Source organism: Sinocyclocheilus anshuiensis, unplaced genomic scaffold, assembly GCF_001515605.1.
Source record: "Sinocyclocheilus anshuiensis isolate Anshui unplaced genomic scaffold, SAMN03320099.WGS_v1.1 scaffold320, whole genome shotgun sequence".
NCBI lineage: Eukaryota > Metazoa > Chordata > Actinopteri > Cypriniformes > Cyprinidae > Sinocyclocheilus > Sinocyclocheilus anshuiensis.
Window position 1 is genome coordinate 409466 of NW_015554092.1, and position 10466 is coordinate 419931.

Consider the following 10466-nt stretch of genomic DNA (forward strand, 5'->3'; position numbering starts at 1 on the left):
CACACACACACTCACACTCACACTCACACTCACACATAATAAAGTGTAATGCAATAAATCTCACAAGTCAGACAGGAAGTGATGGTGTGACAGCACTTTTCAAGCTTTTTCTCCAAAGTTTGCAGGCCTGTAACTCAAGAAGTATTAAATATATCTTAATGCCCTTTTAGATATTGGGTCTTAACAAACTTCTCTTTTGGCATCTTCATTTTTAAGGCCCTATATGGTTCGGTTCCAGAGATATTGGAATTTCAATATGGCTCCAGGAGTAAATTGTTAAAATGTACACATTGTCAATGGTCAAAAACCAAATGTGGGTCACTTTGCAAAAATATGATACTTATTTTCTTTTAAAGAGGAAAGTCTGAAGAATAAATAATGTTGAAACTAGAAATGTATCTTGTTTCCTTCTGTCAAAACAACTGCATTGAACATACCCTTGAAGTTTGTGTGCCTATAACTCAAGAAGTATTATTTTTTAAGGCCCTACATCGTTCAGAACCAGAGATATGGGGTAAGTGCTCTTTCCCCATTTTTGAATGCTCACCATTGGCTCATAATGCAACAAAGATTGCTGAAGTCAACAGATTTGACTAATAAAGCAACCAATCTCTGTGTAAAAATAACATTACGATGCTGCCATCTTTCTGACGTCATTTTTAACCTCCTGTAATTTGGCTCTGAATCTCAGGTGAAAATTGCCATTTTGACCCCTTTTTACAAAATAGTGCATTACTGAGTAAATATTAATCTGTGACATTTAATATTTAGACATAGAGACCATCTGAACACAATCAAACACATATGTGATATCAATTTTGTTTTAAGATTTTTAGCATTAAAAATGTTAGTTAAGCATGTTTTATTTAAATGCTACAAACCTAAGACAAAAAAATTCTTAAAATATTTTAAATGCTTAATATAATAATATAATATTTTAAATATTTATTTTTAAAATTAAATATTTTAATATTTTAAATATTGCAAATGTCAATTTACACGATATTAGTTTTTTAGCATTTAAACAAACTAACAAATAATACTGTTTAAACAGGTTTTATTTTACTGAAATGCTAAAAAACCAAAGACAAATAATTGTAAACATTTTAATATTAATATAAATATTAAAAAACAACAGTTGTTGTGGGAGGGGGAGGGGAATGATGTCAGTTTGCATGTTTTTAGGTTTTTTTTAAACATAAAACATAAATAAATAATATAATACTAATGAATAATAACTCATTACATTTATATAGTGCTTTTCTAGGCACTCAAAGTGCTTTACATTGTGAGGGGGGTCTCCTCATCCACCAACAAATATAATTTGAACATGTTTTATTTGTGTTAAAAACCAAAGACAAATCGTTTTAAAAAAACAAAACAATAGTGGAGACAAAATAAAACATAGTTTTAGTTTTTAGCATTTAAAGGGATAGTTCATCCAAAAATGAAAATGTGATGTTTGCTGGACTTAAAAATCATAATCTGTGTTCTACTGAAGAAACAAAGTCACCTACATCTTGGATGCGTGTATCGGCGATCTCACAGGCTGACGATAGGACAATATGACAATTAAGCATATCTCCCAACTCTAGAGATCGGGTTGGTATGCATAGTTTTATTTATTTATTTATTTATTTAGTCATTTAGCAGACGCTTTTATCCAAATGAGGACAACAGAAGCAATCAAACCCAACAAAAGAGCAACAGAGGAGTGTTAGAGGCCTTTTTTGTTAATTGTATAATCAATAAAAAGAAAACAATATATTAGTAGAATACATTAATAAAGAATATATTAGTATATTATTAGTATATTTAAAACTGAACCCAGATTTTAAAAAAAACAACATAAACAACAAACATGAATCATCAACACAAACCATGTGACCTGAGCACAAACGCTGTTCTCGGATCAGCATGAGCTCCCAATCAGCATCGGTTTCCCAGCATGCATTGCTCTTGGAATCGATACACTTACCGCATTCAGAACGCATCCCATCATGCACCTCCTCACAGCAATAAAGCAATCCAGTGCCAAACAGCGCTTTAGAAACGAACATCCAGACAAGCAGGGAAAAACAACGAGCCTTCCTTCCCATGATGCACTTACTCTTCATATTTAACATGTTTTATTTTATCTACTTATATGTAAAAAAAAAAAAACATATATACAAATAATTGTAAATATTTACATATTAATATAGATATAAAAGAACAATAGCTGTTGGGGGACAGAATAAAAAATGTCAGATTACATGTTTGAAGGTTTTTAACATTTAAATAAAAATAAGCAATATTATCATTTAAACATGCTTATTTAATTATGTTAAAAACCTAAGACAAATAAATGCAAATAATAATAATAATAATAATTTTTAAATAAAAACAATACTTGTGGGGAACAAAATGTAAAAAAAAAAAATATGACGTCCATTTTCACGGTTTTGGCTTTTAGCATTTAAATATATAATATTATATAATATTTCAATAATAATTATATATTATATTATATATTATTATTTTATTTAAATAAATAAAAAATAAATAAAATAAAATAAATATATCATTATATATTATTTAAATAATATTATTTTTTTAATTATGTTTAATTTGATTTATTTATATGCAAAAAATATATATAAAATATATATATTTTAATAATATATTTTATATTATTTTAAATAATATATAATATTAGTACATTTACATTTAGTCATTTAGCAGACGCTTTTATCCAAATGAGGACAACAGAAGCAATCAAACCCAACAAAAGAGCAACAGAGGAGTGTTAGAGGCCTTTTTTGTTAATTGTATAATCAATAAAAAGAAAACAATATATTAGTAGAATACATTAATAAAGAATATATTAGTATATTATTAGTATATTTAAAACTGAACCCAGATTTTAAAAAAAACAACATAAACAACAAACATGAATCATCAACACAAACCATGTGACCTGAGCACAAACGCTGTTCTCGGATCAGCATGAGCTCCCAATCAGCATCGGTTTCCCAGCATGCATTGCTCTTGGAATCGATACACTTACCGCATTCAGAACGCATCCCATCATGCACCTCCTCACAGCAATAAAGCAATCCAGTGCCAAACAGCGCTTTAGAAACGAACATCCAGACAAGCAGGGAAAAACAACGAGCCTTCCTTCCCATGATGCACTTACTCTTCATATTTAATGTGGTAGGAGACGTGCGGCGGATCCGTTTGGGACGTGGATGGTTGGTCCGAGTGTAGCGCTGTGCTGTGAGTGTCCCTGGATGATGAGGATGATGAGGATGAAGGCTCAGACTCCAGCTTGTTGTTAGTGCGTTTGCTGGGTCGGCCGACTCTGCCGTTCTGTCCTTTAGATGCAGGAGAGACCTTCTCAATCACGCCTTCGAACCAGGCGCCGATGCTGACGTCCCTGCAGTCCACTAACTCATTCACCTGAACAACACAGCTACTGTTAGAGTGCTTGACCCTGGAGCACACAACCAGTCTGAAAGCTGAATAAATAAGCTTTCCATTGATGTATGGTTTGTTAGGATAGGACGATATTTGAAAATCTGGTATCTGAGGGTGCAAAAAAATCTAAATATTGAGAAAATCATCTTTAAAGTTGTCCAAATGAAGTTCTTAGCCATGCATATTACTAATCAAAAATTAAGTTTTGATATATTTACGGTAGGAAATGTACAAAATATCTTCATGGAACATGATCTTTACTTAATATCCTAATGATTTTTGGCATTAAAGGAAAATCTATAATTTTGACCCATACAATGTATTGTTGGCTATTGCTACAAATATACCCCAGCGACTTAACACTGCTTTTGTGCTGCAGGGTCACATATAATAATAATAATAATAATAATAATAACTATCATAAATAAAAAATAAAAATAAAAAAAAAATTCTATAATAATAATAATTATTATTATAATTATTAAACTAATAATAATAATAATTATCATTATTATATAACTCTATTGTTATTATTACTACTATTATTATTACTCCAAATGTCAGAATTAACACTTTTGGTAAATACTAAATATTAAAGGATAATAAAGAGATTACATTTATTATTGTTATTATTAATGCACATAATGTTTTATAGCATGTAGCAATTTAACGAGTTAATGTTAATGCAATTAATTAATGTTAAATTAAATTAATGAAAAACAATGTGATAAAAACAATAAAAAATATAAAAATCATAATATGAAAACTAAAATGATGTTTTTGATTATTAATGTTATTGCCATTATTGTTAATAAATGATAATAAAGGTAATAAATAATGAATGGTAATAAATAGATAAATAAATGGTAAATGGATAATAAAGAGATTACCTTTATTATTGTTATTATTAATGCATATAATATTTTATGGCATGTAGAAATCCAATGTGTTAATTTTAATGTAATTAATACATTTTAAATTAAATTAATAAAAAACAATGTAATAAAAAATAATAATAAATATAAAAATCATAATATAAAAACTAAAATAATATTTTTGATTATTAATTATATTGCCATTAATAATAATAATAATAATAATAATTCCAAATGTTAGAATTTCTACCCGACTCATGTAAATATTAAATAATATTACAAACTTATTGCTATGATTAATGCATATAAAATTGTTTTGTAGCACTTTCAATTTAATGTGTACATTTAGTACAATTACCCTGTTAGATTAAATTAATAAAAAAACAATGTGATAAATAATAACAAAAAAATTATTTCAAAACAATATTAAAACGAAAATAATATTTTAAAATATTGTTATTATTAAAATAATATTTTAATAATATAGTATTTTAGAAGTAATATAAAAACAATAATATTTTAAAAATACACACAATAATTCACCATAAACTGTATAATTTGCCTACCATCTAAGGAGTAACGAGTAAAGAGTCAGGCATGACCGATGCTACAATTATTTCATAGAATAATCCCTGAAGTTTTTTGGAAACTATAGAGACAGAGCGCATTTAGGCCACGCCCACACCGCAATACAGAGTCAATGGAGATCGTTGGATTGTTTTCAGATTATGACGCGTGTCGCTCTGTCTCTAACAGTCACATAGAGTTAGCATGCAAACAGTATTGTTCTTACTCTGAAGAGTCCGATCCCGGGATCGAGGAGCAGCGTCCGGCTGGATGTGGACGGCTGGCTCTCCGGCTCCGGGCTGCAGGGTTTGGACCCGTTTCCGTTGCTGTTGGCGACGGTTGCCGGGGAAACGACTGTTGTGGTGGGTGTGGCTGAGGCGGGGGCAGATGATGTGGTGGGCGGGGCTACGGCACAGGCCACGCCCTCATCGCTGTTGGGGGAGGGGCTGTCTGGCGCATCCGTCTGCGAGCGAATGAGAAGCTGAACGATGTCGTTAAGACCGACGTTATAATCAAAGAGCGTCTGACCATCTTCCATCTACAAAAAACCATGTCAAATATTAATTATTAGTTATGCAAAATAAACATTATAACATTTCATTATATAAAATGTACAACTATTGTATGCAATTTTATTATATTTATGTATTGATCGTACACTATCAGTCAGGAGTTTGGAATAATTAAGATTTTTAATAATTAAGATCAGTGTCACATGATCTTCAGAAATCATTCTAATATGCTGATTTGCTGCTCGAGAAATATTTCCGATTATTAGCACTGAAGACTGGAGTAATGATGCTGAAAATACAGCTGCGCATCACAGAAATAAATTACAGTTTAATAGATATTCACATAGAAAACAGCTTATTTACATTAGAATAATATTTCACAATTTTACAGTATTTTTGATCAAATAAATGCAACTTTGGTGAGCAAAATCATAAAAAACTATTTATTATTATTATAATGTGTGTATTTATACACACACACACACACAAACACACACACACACACACACACACACACTCACAAACTAAAGCACACAAAAAAATCCCTGTATTTCAGATTAGTTCTGTGTTTATCTGTCGTGTTTGTGTGTTATCGGGGCAGAGCAACTCTTGAGACGATCACAAACAGCAGCCAAGCCATTTTGTGCTGCAGCGGATGCCAGCGCAAATAAAGAAATAAAGAAATGCTAGAATAGTGATGACGGCTCTAGTGCAACCGTGTGCACGCATGTGTGTGTGTGTGTGTGTGTGTGTGTGTGTGTGTGTGCAACCAACCAGGATCCATTGCACACACACACACTCGCACGAACACACAATTGTAATTTGCACGGATGTGTGCGGGCGTGAAATATCAGCGGCGGATTGGCCGGTTCGTCTCATTAGCATGAGAATCAGAGGTGTTAGATGTGTTTCCTGTTCTCCCGTCACAGCCAACACTCACGCTTTATTATGCATGATGGAGAGAAAACGAGAAGGCTGTCGGAGTCCACACCGCTGAGAAAACCCAAAGACCAACGCTTAAGAAAGATCGTGACGGAAGCGTTGCTGTGCGCTTTCGATCGGCTCGACTGACGCTGGTGTTAAAGCCTCGACTCGACGATAAACTCTGAGTGGAGGAGAAACGATGGGATGAAGCGCGTCTGCAGGAGCGACAGAGACTACAGGACCTGCCACAAACATTCATGATGTGTGACCCTGGAGCACAAAACCAGTCATAAGCATCATTTTTTTGAGATTGAGATTTATGCATCATCTGAAAGCTGAATAAACAAGCTTAACATTGATGTATGGTTTGTTAGGATAGGACGATATTTGAAAATCTGGAATCTGAGGGTGCAAAAAAATCTAAATATTGAGAAAATCACCTTTAAAGTTGCTTTTGTGCTGCAGGGTCACATGTTGTGTTTAATTGTGATGAAAATACTGCAAAAACTCTTCGTAGTCCTAAATTAGGCTTCATTTTGTTTAAGCAAAATCTAATTTCTTCTGTTGTTCTCTGTGAGCCCAAGACACAGGAGAAAAGCAGTGTTAATCCTAAAAGCTCTGACATTGTCATGAAAATGAAAGACCGTCTCCACCAGTGGACTTCAGCAGAAATTGGGAATGAGAAAGGCCTGATGGGAAATTACTCAGCTGTGGCTCATGTTTGCTTTCCCGTCCAGATTCCAGATCATTCACTCACAACGTTCACAGAACAAAATAATCCGACGCGAAGCGGACAGAAACATCTCCAAACTCACACGCTTCCATTACTCACATGTGTTTCCCACAAATCACTCGCTCTGGCCAATCAGAGTGAGGCAACGGACCAATCAGAGTAGAGGCAACGGACCAATCAGAGTGAGGCAACGGACCAATCAGAGTGAGGCAACGGACCAATCAGAGTGGAGGCAAGTGAGGCAACGGACCAATCAGAGTGAGGCAATGGACCAATCAGAGTGAGGCAACGGACCAATCAGAGTGAGGCAATGGACCAATCAGAGTGAGGCAACGGACCAATCAGAGTGAGGCAATGGACCAATCAGAGTGAGGCAACGGACCAATCAGAGTGAGGCAACTGACCAATCAGAGTGAGGTATTCCACAGGAACGATATAACTGAGTATTTCCAGCCGATAAACTATAAAAACACTGACAGCCAATCAGAATCCAACGACTTTAACGAGCTTCGAGCATTTAAAGCGACAGACGACAAAACTGCAGCATGCTTATAATGAACACAACGTTATCATCCGCTGGTGTGAATGCTAATATAACGCTACAATTATCATTAAAGTTATCGTTTCAGTTATTGTTAGTTATAGTTGCAGTTAACATTATAGTTATCACTATAGGTATTATTACAGTTAAAATGTTATTACTAAAGTTACAGTTAGCATTAGTTATAGTTATCGTTGAAGTTATCATTATAGTTATTGTTACAGTTATAGTTAGTTACAATTATCATTACAGTTATTGATACACTTACTGTTTCAGTTATTTTTAGTGATACTTATAAAGGTATCATATTTTTTGTTATAGTTATTATTATAGTTATCACTATAGGTATTATTACAGTTAAAATGTTATTACTAAAGATACAGTTATCATTAGTTATAGTTATCGTTGAAGTTATCATTATAGTTATCGTTACAATTATCATTATTGTTATTGATACACTTACTGTTTCAGTTATTTTTAGTGATACTTATAAAGGTATACATTTTTTTGTTATAGTTATTATTATAGTTATAGTTAGCTTTACAGTTAAAATTCTCATTGCAGTTATTGTTATAGTTATTATGATAATTATCATTAGGCAAGGTAAGTTTATTTATATAGCACACTTCATACACAGAGGTAATTCAAAGTGGCTTACAGAAAATTAAAAAAATAATAATTATAAAAAGTTGTATAAGAAATATTTAAACATTATAACATATACAATAAAAGTAAAAAATGAAAAAGGATAAATTGTTTAAACTGAATTTAAAATTAAAATTATTAAGATTCTACATTAGAATAAAAGGAAAAGAGGGTTAAAAGAACAGTGCGGTGATAAATCTATTGTTATACAGTAATCATTACAGTTATCAGCATAGTTATAGTTCTCATTATGATTAACATTATATTTATTTATTGTTGTTACAGATATGTTAGTTATCATTATTGTTTTAGTTTTGGTTACAGTTATTGTTAAATATAGTGTTACAGTTATAATTTTAGTTATCATTATAGTTATCCTTACAGTTCTTTCTTGTTACAGTTACTGTGACAGTTATCATTATAGATGTTACAGTTCTTGTTACAGTTATCATTATAGATGTTACAGTTCTTGTTAGTTATCATTATAGATGTTACAGTTACTGTGACAGTTATCATTATAGATGTTACAGTTCTTCTTACAGTTATCATTATAGATGTTACAGTTCTTGTTACAGTTATCATTATATATTTTACAGTTATCATTATTGATGTTACAGTTATCATCACAGTTATTGTTAGTTATCATTATAGTTCTTGTTACAGTTATCATTAGTTATCGTTACAGTTCTTGTTACAGTTATCATTATATATTTTACAGTTATTGTTAGTTATCATCAGTTATTGTTAGTTATCATTATAGTTCTTGTTACAGTTATCATTACAGTTTTTGTTACAGTTATCATTATATATTTTACAGTTATCATTATTGATGTTACAGTTATCATCACAGTTATTGTTAGTTATCATTATAGTTCTTGTTACAGTTATCATTACAGTTTTTGTTACAGTTATCATTATATATTTTACAGCTATTGTTACAGTTATCATCACAGTTATTGTTAGTTATCATTATAGTTCTTGTTACAGTTATCGTTACAGTTCTTATTACAGTTATCATTATATATTTTACAGTTATTATTATAGATGTTACAGCTATTGTTACAGTTATCATTATATATTTTACAGCTATTGTTACAGTTATCATTACCGTTCTTGTTACAGTTATCATTATAGATGTTACTGCTATTGTTACAGTTATCATCACAGTTATTGTTAGTTATCATTATAGTTCTTGTTACAGTTATCATTACAGTTTTTGTTACAGTTATCATTGTATATTTTACAGTTATTGTTAGTTATCATCACAGTTATTGTTAGTTATCATTATAGTTCTTGTTACAGTTATCATTATAGTCTAGTTCTTGTTATAGTTATCATTAAAGTTATCATAGTTCTTGTTACGTTATCATTAGTTATCGTTACAGTTATTGTTACAGTTATCATTAGTTATTGTTACAGTTATTATTATAGTTATCGTTACAGTTCTTGTTACAGTTATCATTATAGATGTTACAGTTATCATTATAGCTCTTGTTATAATTGATGTGAACAGGTCTTAAGAGGGTTTGTTTAATTAACTAACACTAACTACATGCAACAGCAAACACGTCTAACGAAGCAGACGCTGCATTTATGAGCTTTATGTGAAGCTGTATGAGAAGAGTGTTTATATAATCATTAACAGAACACAATCACGTGTGTGTGTGTGTGTGTGTGTGTGGCTAAAGCACCTCTTCATCTCTGTCTAACAGAGTGACGCACAAGCTTTAAGCTCAACACACACACACCGGCAAAATGACAACGTTCTCCTCTCAACAGCAGCCGTCCTTTCCTCACACACACACACACACACACACACACACACACACACACACACACACACACACACAAACACACACACACAGGATAAAACACGAATGACCCAAACTTTCATTAAAGTGTGTGAAATGAACGCTTATCAACAGCTCTGAAGATCCTCCATTTGCAGCTCTGGTCTGGCTAACGCCGCGCCATTTTGAGCGAAGCACAACGGCATGATGGTTATGTAAATCACCAGAGCGCTTCACAAGCTCAAATACAGCCGTGATTCAGAGTTTGTGTGTGTGCATGATATTTGTGCATTCTTGAGCTGCAAAAATGCACGTGTGAGAGTCAAAGCGTGTGCTTTTCCTTCCAACAAAGACGGAAAATCAAACTAGCTGAGCAGGGGAATGTACGCCACTGCAGAGCCTAGTGTGGAATTCTGG

The 10466-nt window shown here is 32.3% G+C and overlaps 1 protein-coding gene across 1 annotated transcript in view; it reads right to left on the reverse strand.

The window, feature by feature from the left end:
* Window positions 1-10466, reverse strand: part of LOC107669276 (uncharacterized protein KIAA2026-like) — a 68828-nt gene that overhangs the window by 47262 nt on the left and 11100 nt on the right. The window contains exons 2-3 of the mRNA XM_016461453.1: window positions 5131-5442; window positions 3182-3444 (exon numbers count right to left, since the gene is read on the reverse strand). Coding sequence (XP_016316939.1) covers window positions 3182-3444; window positions 5131-5442 — 575 coding nt within the window. The remainder of the gene's footprint in view (window positions 1-3181; window positions 3445-5130; window positions 5443-10466) is intronic.